This window comes from Adelges cooleyi, unplaced genomic scaffold (genome assembly GCF_023614345.1).
Source record: "Adelges cooleyi isolate 19-005CV unplaced genomic scaffold, UGA_ACOO_1.1 ACOO_flye_CR_arks_rails_tigmint_CR_PRNA_1, whole genome shotgun sequence".
Taxonomy (NCBI): Eukaryota; Metazoa; Arthropoda; class Insecta; order Hemiptera; family Adelgidae; genus Adelges; species Adelges cooleyi.
In genome coordinates this window covers 7,800,392-7,824,554 of record NW_026095751.1, presented here as the reverse complement: position 1 = coordinate 7,824,554, position 24,163 = coordinate 7,800,392, and the positions used below count along the sequence as shown (strand labels likewise).

At 30.2% G+C, this 24,163-nt stretch overlaps 1 protein-coding gene and 1 long non-coding RNA gene across 2 annotated transcripts in view; one reads left to right on the top strand and one right to left on the bottom strand.

The window, feature by feature from the left end:
• Positions 1 to 24,163, bottom strand: part of LOC126839206 (segmentation protein cap'n'collar) — an 83,213-nt gene that overhangs the window by 56,911 nt on the left and 2,139 nt on the right. Inside the window, exon 2 of the mRNA XM_050574386.1 lies at positions 13,058 to 13,549. Within this exon, the coding sequence (XP_050430343.1) occupies positions 13,058 to 13,531 (474 nt within the window). The 5' untranslated portion in view covers positions 13,532 to 13,549. The remainder of the gene's footprint in view (positions 1 to 13,057; positions 13,550 to 24,163) is intronic.
• On the top strand, positions 13,229 to 24,020 carry LOC126840315 (uncharacterized). The gene is made up of 3 exons (XR_007686061.1): positions 13,229 to 13,775; positions 13,842 to 14,063; positions 23,621 to 24,020. It is a non-coding gene; the product is annotated as an uncharacterized LOC126840315 (long non-coding RNA).

Below are 24,163 nucleotides of genomic sequence, written 5' to 3'. Positions count from 1 at the left end.
TAACCTAAGATGGCTCTGTTTATATTCATCAACCCAGTGTATGAACGGAACGGTGTATAAAAAAAACCTGCTGTTTTAGGACAATAACAATCGTCGATTATATATGTTGGAAATATATTTTATACAACAGAAGAGCTTTTTTTATTACATTATTTTTTTATTAATATTGACAAGTATTTCTAATTAGTTTTTTTCTAAATATAAATTGTTGTGTTGCCATAAGCGATTAATATGCAAATGATGTAAATGAAATTTGATTTTTACCAAATTTATGAAAAATTAAAATATTAGTTAATTTAATAATCATAACAAACACATAAGGGTAAAATTAATTGAAAACATTTCTTAGAAGGTAATTTTTATAACTATTAAATGTGAAAAACGTCGAGTTTTCTCATATCCATATATTTCCTATTTAAAATAGTCGATAAAGTTTCAATCGTTGAAAAATGTCAAGCAAAACATGATTCCTTAAGTGACGACATTCGATAACTAATAACAAAATTACAATTCAAATTTCTACCTTAGAAATATTTTATACTGTATCAACCAACGATATGAATCATATTTATGATATTTTTAACATCAAAATATGTAGACATTTGAACACGGATCAAACATGCTGTATTTAAACCAAAAAGAGTATCATGTCGCTATTTTTACGACGACAAGGTTTTAATTTGATTCGACTTTAAGTACCTAATATTCTTAGTGGCGGTGTCGGATAAAATACTATTTTTCGGACCTCCGGTAGTGTAAACAAGCGTTATAATGTTATATTTAAAAACCGCGGCTAAAGCATACATATACACGTTACATAATAATAATAAAAAAAACTTAAGTGCGCCGCCCGGATGTTCGATTAACGCCTGTAGAGCGTGTCAAAAGGGGTTCGAGTGTTCAACAATAATAACCGTTGAGAAGGTATTCATTATATTATTATGTAGGTACCACCCGGACAGACAACAGGCGGTGTGGTAGTTTTCGCAGGTGACGACAACTGCCGCCGCCGATTACTGTTGCCATTGCGGGCAGCTCGCGCGGCGTTAGGCGACGCGGCCGTCGAACGTCAACAGCCGTGCCGTCACATGTGACTACCCGGCCGACGCGTTGTGTACCGGATCGCCGTCGCGGCCAAAGGGGGTACTCCGCGCGGCGTCCACCAATGGCGTGCGCGTGGGGCGTAACCGTCGGGCGGTGCAACGGGGGAACCGGTTGCCGCCGCCGAAGTCTCTGCGTGCACGGACAGCGCGGTGTCTCTCCGGGAATATACCTACTATATAAACGCGTATTATTAACATTATATTATTATTGTTACGTACCGCATATACGTATCTCATTATTACATTGTTGTTGTCGGTGTGTGTACGTAAGAGAGAGAGATAGATAGAAAAAGAGAGATACGCGTCGACGTTTCACTGATAAATGATGATGCCCCCGCGGAGGGGAGGCGGTAAACGTTTATTATATTAATTTGATTATCGAATATAATAATAATATATGTATGACTGCGCCTCTACACGCGGATAGGCCGTCTCCATTGTGTCGGGTCGCCGCCGTCGATGATGGCCTCGATAATATTTTTTTAACAACAATAATTACTGTTGTTAAACACTGCGTGCTCTCGTGTGTATAATATATCCTATTGGCCGTCGACAACTTTTAAAATAAAAATAATTAAATACGACAAAATTAAACGCGTTAAAGTATTTAACGAACACCACTTATTTTCTTTATCGTTTTAAGCAGGGGATAAAATTGTGTATTTAATAATACACACATTGTGCACATCATTAAATGTATTACTTTTTTAGTTTCACAACTTTCAAGGCTTCAGTCAATATATCAAATAATATCATGATCAACCGTATACAAATATTTCAATAAACAGTCTTGCATACCATAACAAAGCCACCCCCTGTTAAGTCTCCGATCACACTTTACTTTATGATTACAAAATATCTACTATACATTACAGTATTATACTATAAGCGCATAAATTCCTGATTAATCTCGAAACTCTCTTTTAATTCTATTCCTGGTAACCCCCAAAAACGTCTTAAAAAGATGTGGTGTCATAACCTACTTATATAAAATAATAATAACTGAGCAGGCGAGAACAAATGTGGTGCAAGTCTCAAAAGTTCAGAGCTGAGAAACGAAAGGTTTAAGTAGAAATTCTGTTTACGTATTTACGAAAATGGCGTTATTTATATTTAATTTAATACATTCATAATATCTCGTATAAATTCACTACTAGGACACCATTTCACTCAGTCTTATCACGTTATAACTTATACCTAATATTACTAGATAAGTTATATACTTATTGTTAGAATAATTGTAAGATTTTATAAATAAATATATTTTAAAAAAAACTTAAGGAAACAAAAATATAGGAATTGTTATAACATATTACCATTTCTTAATTATCTAACTACGTAAAACACAACTAAAAAGGTATTTATTCATTTAAATTCAATTTTGTACACTTAATGTTTGATAGGGTCGACTATAAAGTATTCAATTGTTACTTTCGAAATCAATCGTTTATACACAATTATCATTTTGTTTTTATTGTAGTAATGTAGTTAAAACTTACGTGTAATATTAAATATATTCAAGTTTCTAAACCTATTTCTTTGCAATACTCAGTTTTCAATTGTGTACGCCTAATTGTAGAATAATACCACTCACAATTCGTTAAAATTACCAAAAGTCAAAACTAAATATATTGTTTTTATTTTGTACTAAAATGCTGAAGTATATCATCTAAACATTTTTATAACCAATATTTCAGATTTTATAAATAACAATATTGATGTAGTGTGTATATTGCATATGATGACGTACGCGCACAATGAGTGGTTATATAGTTTTTAATGAAATAAGAAGTATATCATCTAAACATTTTTATAACCAATATTTCAGATTTTATAAATAACAATATTGATGTAGTGTGTATATTGCATATGATGACGTACGCGCACAATGAGTGGTTATATAGTTTTTAATGAAATACACATGAATACACGAGTACACAACATCCCGTTTTCAAATTAATATATAGATATAAAATAATTAGTCGTTAAAATTTGAAAACTGTTATAAACTAGACTACTAGTACAAATGTAGAAGATGTTATTAGTGTTTGGAGAAGCTGAACAAGAGTAACAAGTTTTCGTGGTTTATCCTACACGAATAAAATACATAGTAGGACCAACTAAAACTATAGTTGATATAGGGACACAATACATAATAAATAGTTGGTTGAACTAAATAAATAGTTTGGCCAACGCCCAGCTAAATGACCATAATTAACCATCATTTTAGTTGGGCCAACTATGTGTTTTTTCCGTGTAAACGGAAAACTATAACCATCTTAGTCCATTAAATTTGCTAAACTAAGCTGGAAGGAGAATAACGAAACTTATATTTTATAAGGTAATGTTAAGTATTCGGCAACGTATCAACTAATGTTATCTTTAAATTATTATACAATTTTGTTTCACGAATATCATAAATATTATGTTTCTATTATTTTGCTAAGTTTTTAACAAATTTAATCATTTTTTTTTTTAATTCAAATTATTATTTAACCTTTACTTGTTATTACGTGTTCCAGGCAGGACATAAATTCATTATTATTTTCAACACATAGAACTCAAATAAACACTAAACCAAAGTGGTACGCTACATAGGATCCTCTGTCTAGTGAGAGGACCTTCGGAATAATGCGGAAAAGAGAAAACCATCAACAGAATAATACATCACTGATGCGAAACGAAATATTATTCAGCGCGTGAAAAGTCGGATTTCTCGATGACGTCCAAGTGTAGGATCTACTTAAATACATACACATTTGTCAGACGATTATTTCTGAATTGTTCGATATTTCATGTTGTCTTAAACAACGATAACTCTCAGAATATAAGTTATAACAACAAACATTTCATAGATTCTAGTCACAAATCATAAACCATGTAGTTTACCATGTTAAACATGAAACATTTGTTGTATATGTTAACGAATACGTAAAATATAAATTATTATTCCGATAAAAATAACCCGTTTTCACGTTAAAGTCGACGAGAAATAAGTAAAATTGTGTATAACATATTATGCGGTGTATCTATCTTATCTACACATCAAACGTACATTATAACATATTTATTTAATAGAATCATAAAAAATTATGCTAAAGCACGAAGATATTAAATAGTTGGACTACCAACCAAGTTTATAAATTTATACTTTAGATATCTAAATGTAAAATGTCTTAAACTAAACATTTAGTTGGTCCAACTATTTATTTAGTTATTCCTGTAATACATTTATTGTATCTCTATACTTAACCTATACTAATGTTAAACTAAAACCGCGTTATGACTGATAACGGACATTTATTGACAACAATTTTGAATCCAGGCTACAAGCGCTTTTTAATTAAACGAAGGCCGACGAAGTATAGTGAGGCGAGTAATGCGAATGTATAAAAAAGAACAGTATATCGTCGTTGCCGCGAAAAAACCTCATAGTGCCAATTTTACGACTTTGAGGTTTTGGTATGCCTGGATACAGAAAAAAATAAGCTATCATATGATAAAATCTCCAACGTGCTATCTCCATTGTAGAATAAATAAAAAATAAAACCTCTTATGCGTTACCTACTATAAATTGTTTTACACGTTTCACTAGTCTCCTGAACAATTGGTGGTTTTAGCACATGGGAATTTTTTTTCGCGACAACGACGATATCTTCGCCTTTTTCTTCTTCTAAATTGATATACCTACAAGCTGTTTTATATTAAATGGATCACATCGTACAATGTTATTATTATTACATATTATGTACCTCAATTTCTCGCTGAATCGATTTGCACGATTACCTGAACCGTTGCACTACGAGAAATTTGTATTGACTAATGGACTAATAGGTCGCAGCAACCCTTTGTCAGGTTTAATTTTTAGCAAAAAAAAAAGGTATCCGGCTAGTATACACATAACAATACCCGCATATACGAAATAATCCATGTCGCGACGGTACAACGGAGACATATTCTTCTTCTTATAGTAAAGGCCATTAATCGTGCGTTATACGACAAGACCCGCTGAGATATTCAAGTACACAAGATTGTAAAAATTATTCCTCTACAACTCTTCTATAACTCTTCATACATTATATTGTATGTACTTACACGATACACAATTGTACTATTCGGCAAAACGTTTCTTTTACTAGCCGTTTCGGAACATTTTTACAAGGACACAAGTGGTGGACACACACAATAATAATAATGGTCCACCACCACCTTAATAGTTAGGCCACCGCGCGTTGTGGGTAATTTGTCGGTGTTTTTTTTTTTTTTTTTTTTACATAATATACCAAAGCCGCTAATGATCGGTATCCTATATACACATATATTATATTATTATAATCGACGGGAATTCTTCCCCATTGCCGAGATCAATAAATCACACACACAAAAATACACCGGGACGTGTCACACGCATGAGGTCTAACCCCCGCCGCTATGTTACTATCCATGTTTATCTTGTAGCTAAGCTAATGACAACAACAATCTGACACTAAGACGCTGGTGGCCGCAGTCCACAAATCCCTTGTAAATATTGGTTAATCTTTTTCATATAAGAGAGCAAACTACATCATATTTTATCTGAGGTACAACATGCGTATCCACTTTATCGTAACATATATATATATATATATATATTATGTGTGTGTATGTATATATTCAGATAGACCATAGAACAACTTATAATCTATCTCTCACATACACACACGGTTTGTAAACAATATCTAAAAGAACCGAATAATATACATTGTATTTTTTATTTTATTTTTTTTATAGAACTCTTCCATTGTATGGACGAATCATTGTTATTATTATTTTGAGTTTAGTTTATAAAAATGAAATATAGGACACACAAGTTTTTTACTCTTAAATAACCTTAAGTAATAATTAATAATTATGGATGTGATAAAGAAAATCCGGACGGGATTTTTATTATCATTTGCCAAACAACCTTGCGGTTTAAATTAGTTAGAGCTTATATAGGACGCCGGAAAAAAATTAAAATATAATACACTGAGGTCAATAACATTAACAAAACAAATGATTTTTTAAATATATTTTATAGAAAAAACGTTATAAAAAATTAAAAGAAATCTAGGCGTTTATAATAAACTAGCGGTACTCATACTCATGTAATAGCTAAAGTCATTTCAGAAAAAATCTATTTTTATTAACATTTAATTTACAAAATAATTATAATAAGCTGAAAATATATCAACCAACAGTATATGTACATTATGAGGACGTTATTGGTATCATATTCTTAAATCTCAAAAATGTAACAAGGCAAGTGCACCTACTAGATTAGTCACATTATTTTGAAATTAAATACTTTATATAATGAAATCTGTAGTCAATAATTGATTGTTAATAATATTATTATTAAAAAACGAACCATTAATAAATGGTCTTCATTAGTATACTAATATATATACACTATAGTTTTTAGCTTAAATTAATATTCTATGAAAAATTGCCTACAAATAAAAAAAAAAAAGGAATGTATTTCAAGGACAGGTTTTTGTCATTTTCAGTGAGTTTTATGTACAATGTAAGGGATGGACGTAACTTATCATTAAAGGCCAAAATACTAAATCGATATTTGTCAGAAATATTTTAGAATATAATTCATAATGTTTACAATTATTAGTTGATTGATTTTTAACTTTTTTGATAGTAAAAATGAATAAACAGCAAAAATAATAAAGCCCCACAACGTAATCAGATTTTTACCCATACAGTTTTTTTTTTTAAAGGAGACTTCTAGCCTCCCAAAAAAACCTAAGATTTCCAAAAATTCCATTTCTGTACACAGTAATAATACAAGATCTTAGCAGATTGTAAGTAAGTCCACTTTCTACAAACAAAATAAAAACATTTATTAAGTATAATCAATTGCCCGGAAGTCATGTTTTTGGCAAATAATCTTTATAAGATTTACATTTTTATAATCTATAATCTTTTTAAGAGGATACATCTTATTTATACCTGTATAATATTGTTTTTGCGAATAATTTATATTAAGCTAAAACCGTTTTGTATATTCGTATAGTCATGACGAATCATTATTGGTAATTATTTAATAAGATTATCATACTGCTCTCAGCAACATTTAACTATTTTTCTTACCCTACATAGCTACACAAGACGCGTTTACATCAGTCATCATGATTTTTGGGCAAAAATACCTCTTATTAAATTGAAAGGTGATGATATTTTAGAAAAATAAAAAATTAATTTTTGTAATTTTCGACTCTTGCGATCATTTTGATATTTTTGAAAAGTGCATAGATGGAAAGTTCGAATTATTACTATAAAATATATCAATTTTTAGTTGGAACACTTGGCATGGAATGTCCATATATTCATTACTAATACTTAGTGTTGTAAAAATTATTTTTTTTAACAGCAATAACTTTTTTCAGGGAATTATTTTTTTCAAAAAAGCATAAGCCATTAACTCCAAAATGTTTTCTTATTTCATTCTCTTAATATGTGTTTTTACTCTCAATCCATTATGGCTCGAGTTAAACGCATTCTGCGTAGTCAAAATTTTAGCCTACAAAATTGGAAGTTAACGTCCCAAACTATAATTATGTAGTATAAAATATATATTATAATAGAATTCGTACAAATTTTAGGATTCTTTACTGGAATGGATGACTTAGCCCGTTTAGAGTTTAGCGATACGTATTAATATGCGATGTATGATGATTAGTACAATAATTAGGAATGTATTATTAGGACTTTTACTATTAGGACCAAGTTTTCGCAGTTTATAAAAAATAACTTTATCTATGTTTAAGCATTTTTTAATTTTCGATAATTCTGTCTAACAATTTGAAAAAATTATTTTTAAAAAATTGCCACGCTGAAACATAGATAATATTCTCCTCTAAATAATTCTATGTAAATTAGGTAAACTTTAGGTACTATCACACTACAAATTCCGAGTGGGTAACGTCCTCTTAAAACATATTTTATTAACATAAAAATTAAAATAACACATTTGTATATTTTATTTTAAAACATGTTTTTTGAGGAACATTTTTAGCATAAAAAACAACTATAAAAAATTAAATATCGTTTCTTAATTTAAATGTTTACCTAGACGACATTGGATAAATAGCTACATTTTTGGATAAAGTTATAATAAATAAACCTTAATGGAAAAAATAAATCACCATCGTAAATTTTGTACCAATTATCAAGACGTAAAAGCTATTATTGTTTAACTCCAGAAAATATTTGGTATATACCCTAAAATATGGGTCTTATAGGGTTTTTACTGCATAGTCAAAAAAACTTAACAGGGTGTTATAAAAAAATCCTCGGTTATTTTGCTAACTCTAAAAAAATGTAATCATGCAACCGACGCCGACATTACGTGTGTGCTTACAAAAAAAAAAAAGTAGTTTCGAACAAAATTGAAAACATGAAATCTAGCGCTATCTTCTGATCATCACGGAAATGACATGGCGCGTAAGACTTGTTGTACAGATGTCGCTGTAGACTTGTTGTGAGTGGCTACACAAGAAGGTAATAAATTGTAAAATAATAAAAAATATTATATTATCTTACGTACTATTATAATGACTTAAGTGACGTCATAAAACAATGATCAACAACACTATATTACAAAAACACCATTAGCTAATATGTTGTAATTTTGTGATTCAAGAGTAAAATAAAACACAATAATAACTACCTAATGAAAAACGTACGCAGTACGTATTACAAATGAAAAAAGAAGTGGATCGGTTGTTTTGCAATGAGAGTTGTTGATTATTAATAATTAATAATTATAAATGGAATACTAATTGTAATGTATTTATATTGCCTAAACTGTATGTACTGAAGCCAAATTTAATGAACATATATTTGAAGTCACCGATTTTTCAAAAATTACTTTTTGTCAAATTTGATAATTATATACTTAGTTACGTATTCTGTGTGAAAACTAAATTAGTCACTCATATTCAATACAAATGTTGAGTACAAGAAATTAGAATCACTGCAAAAACTATTTAGAAGTTATGACGTTTTTTGTGGCTAGTGTAAAATTTCAATTTCAATTCTTGTGTCATTTTTGAAATGACCTATTCATTTATAAAAACTGTTAAAAGCTGCATTTTCCATTTTATAATACAAATTAAACCAATGCTTGTTTTTTTTTTTTTTTACAAAAACTTAAAAATATGATCGACATGAAGAACTCTAACAATAAATCAAATCAGATTAATTACAATCGTTTCAGAAACTTTAGGTTCTCCTTAATATGACGTTTCACACCCCGTAGAGTACTAAAAATCAGATAAATTTAACAAACTGCACAACATTTTAAAAAGTACAAAACAGGTTCTGTTTAAGTTTATTAACACTTACTTGTGGCGTGTATTAATAATCGCTACGTGCACAACACAGACCAAATCAATCTTGTTTTTCAACATGAACAACTTTTTTTTATAACTTAAAAATAATAACTTAATAATAATCAAAACAATTTAAGACTAGTAAAAAAAGTCTGTACTAATTAGTAATTATTATCGGAACAAAAAATAAATAAATCATAATCAACAAAAAATTATCCTGATCAAGAAACAGAAATATTCTTTAGCTGCTTATTGTCTTTTGTTTTTAATTGTGTCGAAATAAAAAGTTAAATGGAATATTTAAAAAATGTCGCAAACAACAGACGTATATATACATATATTCAATAATAAAGGTATGATGTATGAAAGCTTTGATTATTCCAATTATATTGCCTTTCCCATTTTTTTTAATCTGGTTAATCAGTAATAGTTTATATTAACTAATAAAAATAATTAATAACATACATTTTTGAACCACTTCTATATTACCATTGTTTGCACTATTATTATCAATTTCGGATTGCTTAGATAATAGCTTATTTTAAAAAAATGTTACAGTAACCTAGCTAGGATTAATAATCCTGCTCACCTCAACAACAAAATATGTTTAACTAGTAAGTTATTTTTATTTTAACCGTTTAAGAGATTACAAGTGGTGTTTTTTTTTACGTTTTTGAGCAAAAAAACCAGACAAAATGTTGACTACTTAAGATGGTACGATTTCCTTTCTGTAAAAATATACGAATTCTTTGGCAGCTTTTCTATGTTATGTGGGAAACAGATTTTTAATTTTTTGCTTTTTTTATGTAAAAAATAGGGTTTTAATAATGAAAAAATTGCAAATTAATTTTTTAAATAAAGCTTTCTATATAATATAGTAGCCAAAGAACTAGAATCTCTATACAGAATTGAAATTAGACCACCATACGTAGTCAAAATTTGTCTGGCTTTTTGGTCTAAAATAAACCAAAACTGCTTTTACTCATAAAAAATAAATAAATAAATGATTGAAATCAAAAATAATACCTCGAAGCTTATACAAATTAACCGGTACATGAATTGCATGGTCGAAAATTATTAAAACCTCTTTTTTCTTAAATATTGACTATAGAAAACTCCTTAAAAACAGACCGCATGCAATCCCCTTAACGCAAAACGTAATTGACAAAACAACATCTAAAACTATATACTCTGTAAATAACTATATATATATATATATATATATATATATCAATGTGTATGTAATTTAATCCCTCCGACAGCACATATAAGTAAAAACACTCTGTTAACTTTACGTAAAACCATTGAAAATTTGATTCAAAACTTAATATAGAAAGGTTTTCTTATAACGATGATCCTAAGGTCGACATACATAAAAACTGATAAGTATTTTTCATATGAACAGGGAATTATTTGCCAAGACTTTTGTAAACGTGCCGACCTATTTATAGATGTTTTGTGACAACGATTTAAGTAATTTCGAAGAACAAAAAGCCTAAAAAAGATTATTACGTAACGGATAGTCGTTTTGGCGCTAACGTTTTATAATGTTGATTATCTGACATTAGTAGATTCATGAAGAGAATAATTTGGTGGCAATTCGCAATCGATTCGAATACGGATCCCGAGTTACGCTAAGCATAGTGTTGTGAAATTTTAATTTAAAATAAATAACTATTATTTACCATTAAACGCACAAATCATGTGTTAATGTCATACCACTTAATTTTTATACATTTGAAAATCACTAATTTAACCGCAATAAGAGCTTGAGTGCAGTCTATGTTATAACTTATAACCAAGTATACTCATCGATCAAAGCCCTCAAAAGTTTTACAAAGCTAAAACATACATGAGCTTTAAGAATTGTTATTAAACTGAAATATCAAGTCTATAGATTTTAAATTGTATTACAAATTAAACGTATTTATACAAGTTTTTGGAAAGACATTTTTTTGTAAATATTTTTTTATGTAATAAATATAATAATATTTTTTCATATATTATATTGTATAATAGAATAAAATAAACCGTTTTCGATTTTTGAAGTCAATATAAAATTGTATATTATATTATATTTATATTATAAAATTATAGAAATCCCTTATATAAGGCATAGTATTAGTTTTGGTCTTTCTACTAGAGTCAAAAACATTTTTATAATATGATGAATATCATGAATTTTTTTTTACTTCCTCGTTATTGTATTATTGTATTATAGTATACGGGTCCATAGCAAACCCTTCTGGGTTTCTTCATAAATAAATAATCGGGAGGTGAGGGTGACTAGTTCTACTAAGAACGAGGATATCTATACGTCTCCGAAACACTAAACTTATGAACGCTATGCCTGTGGTCTAAATGCCAGGTGAAATAAGTACTAGGGGACGGCTTTGGAGAAATGTTTGCAAGATGCCAGTTAACACCTAGCCTGGGTTAAATTCTTTGTGGCGGTTACTTCGGCGACGGAAGTGGTTAAGCTCGTATACTGTCCCCGGGAGACTAACAACTATGTCGATGGGAGTCTATAAGCAATTTAGATAGTGCCACGATCTTGCCTCTGATCCATAAAGATACTAACCCCCTCTGCATTAAACTGAAAAACTGACGAAAAACCGAGGGGACGACCGTGAAGAGGCAACCTCGAACTTTACTTAAGGCGACACGTCTTAACACTGCCTCTTCAGGCGTTGTCTGCACCTATAGTGCAGATGCCCTCCGTTTTGTGGGACGAGAGCAATCTTATGTACCTGATTCAGAGGTGTAGGAATCACGTGCACTTTGGAACTTCTGTTGTATTTGTCTACTCTTTTTTACCCTTCGAGGGCGCAATTAAATTAAATATGAGAGGGAATGGCTAAACCCGCGATTTCCAAACTTGTTCGAATATGGAAGGATCATGATATTAAGAAAGCAACGAAGTTGTATCTAACGAAAACACTGATATTCCCTATAATGACACATAGCTCCGAATTATGGGCCATAAATTCATCGTGTCAACAAAGAATAGAAGCATTTGAAATAACTGCATATAGAAGAATTTTACCAATTCCATGGACTGACCATAGAACGAATGTATCTATAATCGAGAACTTAACATAAAAGCACAAGAACGCCTCTTGATCACAGTTCAGAGCCAAATACTAAAATGTTTTGGCCACATCATAAGAAGAGGTGGTATTGAAAAGGATATTATACAAGGAAAAGTCGAAGGAAAAAGAAGCAGAAGCAAGTCCCCTATTTACTATATAGACCAGATCAAAACCCTCATACAAATGTCAATATCAGAAAGCATCCGGGGTACAGAGAATAAAGAGTTCTGGAGAAATGTATCCAATCGGAATAGTATACTTGCACGAGTCACGAAGTTCGAAATCGAACAACGGTTAAGAATAAATTAAATATGTACAGAGATGTTTAGGGTACCCTTTGTTTTTGCTCAAAAGAAGACATGTTTGGCGAGCTTTACTCGACAAAATGTTTTTTTTGTATACTTTTATATGAAACCCAGAGTATAAAACTTGCGTAACAATATAATATTTAGTTGCTAGAAAAAAATATACATATATATAAATAAAAAAATCTTACCTCTGGCTCCAAAGTGAAGACATCGTCTACGATGTCCGTGTCGAACGGGCTGTCCTCGTCGCCGTCTTCGTCGCCGTTGCCGCTGTCGTCCTCTTTGGGTTCGGTCTTGACGACGCCACGCCCGTCCTGCTGTTGTTGATCGTTGTTCTCATCGCCTCCGTCCACGTTCAACAGATACGCCTCGATGTTGGACGGATACCTTTCGCCGTAGCGACCGAGCGATAGCAGCTCGCCGAGCAGCCATTGCCGATCCAGATCGCGATCTACGTGTTTGGGATGGATTTCCGTGAACGGTCCGAATCCGGGCGAGTAACCGTCGTCGTTCCATCGCTGCAGCGGGCCCACTTCGACTTCGGCCGACGGAGCAGATGACCAGATGCCGAACGAGGGCCACAGACGGTCGGAGCCGATCAGTGACAACAGCAGCGCCACTTGGAGCAGATGCTCCGAAAAACCTTTTTTCAGACGCAACATGATTTTCTTTTTGAGTCTCTGCCGATAAAACAAATGGAAAATATCATATTTAAACCGCATTTTATACCACCAACACCACGGTGTCAATAATAATAAGAAATACAATTTTTATTGTTTGTTTTAATGACTAGAATATCATTATTATTGTTACAATATAACTTAATGGACAATTAATACCGATTCTTAATTTAAATTTTCCCCATGTTCATGCGCAAAGATGAAAAAACAAAAGGTAAAACACTAGGTAGGTATGAGAGAAAGATCGGTTACGAAATATGTCAATGTACTGAATAAATAATTTCAATTACAGCGAGGAAAACAAAAAAGGCAATGGTTTCGCGCGAATTGCGCACCACCTTGGAAGTTGAATAAACCTTCAATAACAGCTAAGACCGCCGATCCCGCCGTAACCGGTTGTGTTTCACTCCATATGAAGATTGGTCGTGCAAATTATATTATACACACATACACACACAACAACCGGCATAGAACGTATTTTGAGGGTTATTACACGTGTCGTCATCACCGGCAAGTGCGTACATTATATATATATATATATAAATTTGATATATATTTTTTTTTAATATATAATAACAATAGACTAGTTTTACCCGATATTCATCGGGTGATTAACGGGTCGAATAATAATACAACATTATTACATCGTCTCTGTCTCTCACTACATAGTTCGCCGACCGTTTCGTACACGTTTACTATAATATTATAATATATATTTTACAACAATATAATATTATCCAACTTACACCCGTTGGCCAATGTGGTCTTTGTACAAACGAGTAGCGGACAATTATTAATCGTTTCGCCTTCTTCAATTTTCGGTTTTCAGGTTTCCATTTATTTTTCCGGTTAGGCGTGTTTTAACCCTACCCAGCGAGAAACAATTTGGTAATATTATCACACTATATCTATTATACCACCACGCTACGCCTATATACGACAACAGTGACGTCGTGTAAAAGCTTAGTAGGTAATATTTATTTTGTAAAATATAATTTATCATTAACTGTCGAGTCTCTAATTTTAAGTTTAAAGCTAACATTTCTTAAACTGTTCAAATATTTTTTGTAGTTTGTGTAGTTTTGAAATGTTGGTAACATAACATAGAAAAAAATATTATACACTGTATGTCGTCGGTTTTTGCTGACAACTGTAACGGCTTCGTTTTTATTAATTTTTTCTATTTTAATTATTTTAACCTTATTTAATTACAGTATTAAAAAAAAACAACGACGTAAATTGTTTAATATTGTTGTCTAAGTGCAACCAACATTTTAAGGTTATCACCACTACAAACAAAATAGGACAGTTAGGTAATAGCTGATCAATAATAATAATAGAGAAAAATAGTGAAAAACGATAAGAAGCTGCTAAAATAGTCAACTAAAAATGAATCACTCCAAAAACACTCCTAATTACTTTAAAAATAAAATTACTTTTATTTTTAAATTAAGATATTAAAAAAAAATTTCTTTACCCAATACATAACTAAAAAAATTGGCAGGTCCTTAACTAGGGACGGGCGATACCTCTTATATTCAATTTTTTTGTCGAGATGATGGGCTTAATGATGGGTCTTCCGTATTAAACAAAAATATTATTTAATGAAAGTGTCCAGGGTTAAACATTTGGAAGTAAGAAAACCCGCAATCACTAATTACGTTATAAAATAAACAGTTAAGGATTAAGAAAATGATCATATTATAACGGCCCCAGTTATATTAGCGTCGATGGCAAATATGAAAAAGAAGACTTGCTTTAATACTGCCTTTCTATTAGTTGTTATGATTGGATTAGTCGCTTATTGCTTTGCCATTAGGACTAATACATTTTTCACCGCGAAACTTAATCGTTACAACATTATAAATTGAATCTAATCCATCCAGTCCCCCTCAAAAAAAAATACGTATACATATATATGCATAATGTTTTCTAATGCATTAATCTTTATTAATTACTAATTATTAAAAATAAATTACTGTTTAAAACATGTTTTTTTAATCAATAAAACCCCTGTTTTTCATCTTATTGGGTTAGTGTAATAATATAGGTTTTTAAACTTATCGAAAACATCGAATATAAAATGTAAACATCTCGGAACAAATCAGTCAAGCTTTGGGTCCCAGCGTTCAAGATATCTCGAATTTAATTGCCTTCTTAAAATAATCTCAATTATATAATTTAATTTAATCAAAAAACATGTTTCCTCTGTAAATAACTATTTACTAATGGCCTAAGATGCCGATGTAATTTTAAGATCAATAAAAAATAAACAATTTAAACATTTACTTGCAAAACTTATGTTTACAAGGAATTGTTACAGTTTTTAATAAATTTGTTATTTATAAATGAAAATGCCAAGTGAATACGTCTATTTTTTATAATCCTCAAAAACAAATAGGTAACTAACGAAAATAACAGTTGTTATTAAAACAATATGTCAAACAACAATGTGCTTACTAACTTCTTCCTAAAGAACAACTCCCCCTCCCCTCCAAACTATTTTTGGATACACCAACGGCAAGATTACTTCGTAGGTGTACGGTTAGTCGAAAATATTAACAAATAATACTATTGTTATTGTAATTATAATTGTGATAGGCTGATCTTCACTAACCATTTTTTTTTTTCAGACACCGGGTTCGAGCAACACCGTTCTGCGGTGTCCTTGTTAAATGTATTATTTGTCCAGTGTGCAATATATATTTTATATAGAAGGTATACCGTATACGTATAACAACAACAACACTATAATAATACGATATTATACTATATTGGCGGCGTTCACCAGTAAAACGACGACTGATCGACTAGTGTTATTAAGCGACAATGCGCGATTTTATTGTATATTACATAAAAACAAACTGTACAATAATAAAAAAAACTTTCGTATATGGAAGTTTCACAGACCGAACGGCGGCGCACGACACACGACGGTTACTATGTATTATTCCTTCGGCGGCGCTAAACGCATAATATGTACGTTCTACACACGGCAAACTTATAAAATTAGTATTTTTCAAACATCTTGAAATTGTTTTAATAAATTATTGTTAGGTTTTGGTCATAACGAAATTGTTATCAAACATTTTTTGTCTATTTGAAAAATATAATTTCTGCGTATGTGTGCCGATGATATTTTTTAAACGATATATGTTATTATTATTATAGAAAGCGTTCGACAAGAGGTCCGAGTACGATTGGAATCGAGTACTTAAAGTGCCCGTGGCCGATGCCACCAACAAGTGAGAGACAAAAGACTCGCCGTTCTGGCACGTGTCCCGAGATACAACTTTATTAGCTTTTGGCGTGGGAAAAATCCGTAACATTTGTGTATATAATATCGAAGTGCCGAAAGTTCGTTGATCCAGATAACAATAACACTTGTATTTGTTATTAATTTATATCATGCGTGAAATTTCGTATTAACACGTATAATCAAAATTAATCGAATTCTTATGAGTATTATGATTATGAAAATATAATTGTATATTATATATATATATGTTTTATTAACATACACGTTGGTACAAAGTGAACACGGTAGCAATACACCGGGTCAGGGGCGATTTATTTTTAGGGTTTACTGGTTTGATTAGTTTATGACAAAGAGAAACATTCCCGCGACATTGCCAACAAGTGCGTTGCCGTTTAATAAACGACATGTAAATAGTGTTCGAATACACACATTATTATTGTTATAAAAAACATTGGCCAAAGACGACAATCGGTTGCACGCGAACGGTGCACACTCGAAAAACACGTCAAACTCGGTCCAAAATAAATTAATAATCAGCGTACGTAAAGGAAGTTAGGCTAAATGTAACTAAATAGCGAACAAAAACTATAGCAGATCGAAACTCCCATTAATATTTAATGGCTATAATGAAAACTATTTTTTTAGTCTACACACCGTCTCACCAACCAACAATCACAAATTTGGCCCACGATTGTTAATGGAAAAATCACTTCCACATAAATATTATTCAGCTTGGTTTAATTACTAATGTAGGAATACTAACTATTGTTAGTACTGGAACTGACCAAAAACATTTCGAAACAAAACTTTGGGTCTTCTCGAATTATTAATTAGTCAATTTTGAACTAAGTCTTAGACTATAGACATAATAGATAATATAAATAAAATATATTTTAGGCAAATGTTTGTTTTCAATCGAACAATGCCCAACTGTGATTATAGTAAGAATGGGTGGGGATATCGCAACAAACGGGACGAATTAACACACAATACAACTTTTTTACAGACATAACTGATATTTTTTTTAAATAATTGTTACACGTCATTGCTTTATTAAAAAGTTGCAATATAAATTAAAAATTGTTAATTAAGTATAAAAAAAATTCCCTCCTTTCTTTGACACAACGGTGCGAGTCCAGTCATCGCTTTTATTGTGTTGGTTTATACAGCTTATTATTATTGTATTTTGTTTTGTCGTCTCAGCAAAATAATGGCAAAAGTAACGAGTCGGTGCCGCAAAACTAATTTAGATTTAACGCGAATCTAGAGTAATTATATATTCATTGTTGTGAAAACATAAACAATAATAATAATATGTAATGCGTAGGTCGGATGTGTATTTATACTCCTTATCTACTGAGAGAAACGTAGAAGTGGCAAGAAAATGCGAATAATATTGGCATAAGACCACAATCGACCTACAATGTTTTCAAACAGACTACTAACCGAAATATTCACATTCGCGGCCACATGAATTATTTACGACGAATAACAATTATTGTTTTAAGTTGAAATGACTATAAACAAGTGTACAAAGAGTGCCATTATTTTAAAACACAAGTGTTTGATCATACATTAATATTTATCAATAAGACATCCATTTTCTGTCTGGGATTATTTATAATTTGTCATTAATATTTTAAAGAGGTTGAAGAAAACTATTATGAACTTCAACCGTAAGAACACATTGAATATAATATCATTTTCATCTTGCGCTCCTATAAAATTACTGAAATTCATTTTGATTCTCAGCATAGACAACAGTTAACTTATAATATACATTTATACATCGTTGATTTATAAATTAATTGGACCGATTAAAAAATCATGATTTAAATTCGATTTAAGTTTTTTTTTTTTTTTGAGTACTTTCATTATTGAGTACTTCCAACAATAGTTATTCTTAATTAGCTCATACATACGGTATTGTACAACAAATATCCAGAATTTAACTTAAATGTATCATAGAATACAAAAATTTGATTAAAATCACGAGAAGAAACCTCATAAAAGAACACATTTTTTTTTTTAATGCAAATGCATGTTAAAATCTATTTTATTGTATTTAAAATTTTACCCAACAAAATGTATCTTATAATACTAATTTCTGCTTTTGTTCAAATATCAGTACTTAAGTTAATGCCAAAATTCGCCTACAAACGTATGAGTACCTAATTCTTAGTATCTGAATAATTCTAACTTTACTTTTTTAAAACTGTTACATATTGGCTACCTGTATTACTTATTCATTTATTCACACTACGTTTAACATTTCGGTAATTTTTATTGATAAACCGCGAAACGTTCTAGAAAATACTGAAACTTGATTAATAAACACAAACAGAAGTATTTAATAAGTTAATGGAAAGTATCACGTAACAATGACAAATGCGAAATAATAATTTAAAGCACATTATTTTTCCAAAAATAATTAATATAGTTTTTTTAACAGTAAATAATATGTTTTCATTTTCAATTGGATCACTACCAAAACACCCAAGCTGTGGTCAGAGAAGAGAGATAATAAACTTGATATATTATTCTAGAACTTCATACACAATTACTGTTGACTAGGTCAGGAAAAGTTATCGCATCAGACACCCGATAAAAATATAAGAACAAAATTATTAATAGTTACAATGAGCAACATAGTATAATTATTACTTATCAGTATTGAAAAAAAACGCTGTTACGTAGTATACACATACAAATACACAACAGCTATTGTCAGGATATACATGTAACGTTGATGATATAAGTTGCCTATTATAATTTTACAAAATATTCACAATGTACGTAAATACGGCAAATAAAAATGTACTTCAAATAACTAATTACTTGTAAATTATTATTTGTTGTTTAAATAAAAATTGCCCATTGTTTGATTTCATGTATGTCTTATCATATTATTTTGTCTTTTATGAACTGTTTAGATAATACAAATTAGTATTTTGTTCAACTATGGTTGCCGTTTTACACTTTGCGGTGTACCCAGAATAAAAAAAGCGGAAACCCGTCGTAAAAGAAGTTGTTGAAAAGATGAAAAAAGATTTAATAATTATGTCTTTACTATTTCTACAATTTCTACGGCAGTAGGCCATTTCGACGTCTAAATTTATCCAGATGGCTCATCGCTTGATGGAAACCTCGAGATGACGAATCTCAGCCATACAACACACTACACACAATTCTATAGAAAATCCTTTGTTTTTATTCCGATTGGTTTGTGACGATTGTATTTTTAAAACAAATCATACAAAAACGCAGTGTTTCACAATGGCTGATGCGCAAGAAGATTTATTGAAGTGTTATTATACATAATTTAAATTTAAATTTACTCACGTCGTAGAGACAACGGGAGTATGCAACGAACAGCAAATAAACTACATAAACGCGTGCGAGTATAATTATAAAGCTATTTATACAATGCATAATATATTATGTAGAGTATGTGACCTAAGTGTCCAGTAAGGCCGACAACTATTTCTTTTCATTGGCGAAATAGGAGGTTTACCATTTTTATCAATGTTTCAACTCAAATCGGCCTGACACCCAGTACCGTAACACCCCTAGCCACCTAAAAAATAAATCCCGGAACGATATAGAAAACCTGATACCAAAATTAGGAAACTAGTGCTTAAAGCTAGTATAAGCGCTGAGCTAAATAAACCTAATTTTATTTTGGTTAAGTCAAACCCCAAAATTTTTGTTTTATTGATATAAAACAAATCGATAGATAAAATTGTCAAAAAAAAAAATTAAAAGTTATATAAGTACCCAAAAATGATACCCAAATTAAATAATTTTGGTTCAAAGCTGAATTTTATTATGATCTCAATATTATACAGATGTTGTACTTACACATAATTATATTATACAATTTTACACATAATATTGTATAGTAGGTAAGTTTTACACTTTAGCGTCAAGTAATAAATTCATTGCACGCAATACTTAAAGACTGAACACACAAAATGAAGGTAAAAACACTATTGTTTATTGGCTCAGTTGAAAAAAGTTAAATAAATCATTTACGTTTTTTTTTCCAAAATTACAAAAACTATTGAATATCGAGTGGATGGATATATTATAATAGTTATATATTTTTTACTTTAAAGTAAATAAAATTTATACTCGCATTTAGAAGGCAAAAAATAGTACATACACACCTTGCATACACCAAACATGTGTTTCCTACCTAACAATGATAAAACGGATGAATTTTTTTGATTAATTCAATACAAGAATTTACTCTAACAAGAGTTTACAAGATATTAACAAGATTTTACTCTTGTTATTTATTTATTCTTGTTTAAAACGTAAAAAAATATTATTTACAAAACAATTTACCGTGTTAACATTTTAGTTTGAAATCGAAGTAAAAAACTTTTTTTTTTAATTTTATACCACCAAAAGAACATAAGATGGCATATTGCTTAAATTTTAAAATGTATACAACCAGCATTTTCAGAAAACAAATTATAGGATATCCAATGTAGCCATTTCCTATCTGTGTCCATTAAACTTATTTGATTAGTTTTTTTGTCACAAAAAAATGATATACCATACCTTAAAAAGGAAATTATCCAAAAAAAGTTTCAAATGTACATTTTTTAAGTGGCACATGCACCCTTTTTAATTATATGATTTATTTTTTCATAAATGATGTAATTTAATGTAGTTAAAAAATCTGTACATGTTAAAATAAGTTATTTAAGCAAATAATACACAATACATTTGTTTATTTCGTAACCAGGATTCTAACTTAACAGCAGGTGCTGCTATTGTTTACAAAAAAAAAAAAAATAGTTACAATACATCCTCGACCGTAGTCCTACATTAGAAGTTTTCAATCTTTCTTAGGCCGTGACATACTTAAGGCTCAATTTTTGTTCTAGGGGAAAGGGCATAAAGTCTACGTCATAGACGTTAAATCGACTATATCAGAAAATATCTAATCTGAATAAGATCATAAAACATTTTTTTCTACGAAGCGGAACTGAGATTATAGTATTCATTTTACGATGATGATTTCTTTTCCTGTTTGTACACACGAATTTTCTCAAACCACTTGACCGATTACTTCATGCAACAAGTCTACTGATCAGATTTCGTACCTAAAAGATACTTTAAACAGCCAAAAATGAAAAAAAAATGTACGTCCCCCTTCAAAATCGGGAAAAACAAGCTAAAAATGTACAAATTTTTCAAATTCAAATTACGGAAATCTACAACTTTTCGAAAAATATTCCAATTACTTCCAACATGGTGACGGATATTCTTAAAGTTCAGCACTTCCAATAAACAGTTAAAATTACAAAAATATGATTAGGTAATCTTTTATTCCAGAAGAAGTGGACACGATTTCTTTAATGTGCCTTTTTAGGTGTAGTTTTTGGACTTAAGGTCTTAATAATATTAGATAGATAGAATTATTGTGTCCCTTTAACATACACAATTTTTTTACAAAATTTATAGACAAACTACTCTGTATTATAAAAAATCCACTGCTAAATAATTGGCAAATAACTGCATCAAACCAAAGAAAAATATTATTTCAATATAATCGGCTGCAGCAAAGCTAACACACAAAAAAATCTTTTATCAGGGTCAAAAAGTATAAGGTAATTTGTTTTGCTGTTGAAATAAGCAATAATAGTCATAAACCCAGAACTTATAAAAATTGTTGAGTTAGTATTGGTGGTCTAGCATAACTAAATCTTATAATTAGAAAATGTCTCAGTCAACAGAAAAGGTTTCTTGTTCTACTATAACACAAAAGCGTAGTTTGGTGAAGAACAAGAGGGATACACTCCAATATGTGCAATGCAATAATTATTAATCAGGTATAACTGGTAAGATAAACTGTCATCAAATTGACTTTTATTGTATTTATTTGTATGTAATTATAATATAATGAGTCTAAAAAGACCTATATTATTTATTGGCAAAAATGAGATGGACCACATAACTTATCAGTTATCAATAATTAAAATACCTATTGTTTGTGCAAAATATCTTTATTATAATTAACATTCAAGTAAAAAATATTATTTTAAAGGGTAATGTTAAGGAGTGACTTTTAAAAGTTACGAGCAACCTATAGGATATTAAATTTACCTATTAAAAGCTAAATGATGTAATGGGAATATTGTCTGGTTGATAACCAGTTTTGGATAAATACTTCTTGAATAATTAGTATTTAAAAGTATAGACTGGGGTGAGGTAGACTGTAATGTTATTCATAATTACACAAACCACTCATCCGCACTTCCACCATCACCTAAACTTTAAATACTAAAAAATCAATAAGAGTTTTTTTTTAAACTGGTTATCAATCTAGGCAAATTAATACTTACAACGAGCTGATGCGTATACACGTCAGACTTTATTTAAATGGGTCATTGACATGTGTTTGTGTTAAATTCATATACATTTCTATATAGTATTTGATTGTATTTCTATGGTAAACTTTAAAACTTCAAGGAGATTATTAAGGATAAACTTTAAAAATTAAATGAAAATGAAACTATGTTAAATTTGGTGTAAAATATGTATGTTACTATTTGAATTTTTAAAGTTACCCTTAAAAACATGTTTCGTCATTTTATATAATTATGATTTTATTTAAGCATTTTTTGGTAAGGTGTTCACAGATAAGATGTCTGTACTTATGAAAGACATAATAAAATATATAAAATTATTTATATACATAAATACATATATATATATATATATATATATATATATATAAACCTTAGTTTTTAATAATAATATAAAGTAACCTATTTTATTTTATTTTTATTTACTAGGTATGTCACGAATCACATCTGGACACCTAACAGAAGCTCAGCAGTATCCACCAAAAAAAACCCGTTTCCTTAATTTAATATTAAGAATATAATACTTAATACAATTTTTCATGGTTAAACTTATTAAGTTACACGTATTAAATTTATAAAGACATTTAAACAAAGGCAAATAATTGTTGAGGCGGTGCATAAGTTTTATCTATTTTATGTCTATTAATTATATTGTCCAAAAAGGTGGATACGCTAATTAAAAAATGGTTAATTACTTAGTGATGATTGTAGCTAGAACTACCAGAATACCGTCTTTTATGCGTTCTAGAGTGCGGAATTCTTCGGGGCCCAATGTGAATATTATTATTGGACCTCAACCCCACGGGGTGTGTAAGTTATAAGGAGTAAACATGTGTATTATACTTTTTAAAAGTAGAGAGGGTGTGTGGAACATCCCCCCCAACTAATGTGTGAAAGTTTTCTGATACAATAAACAATGTGGGTGGCCCCGAAGTAATGCCCTACCAGGCTGGTTCCGGGGTCACCTGCGAT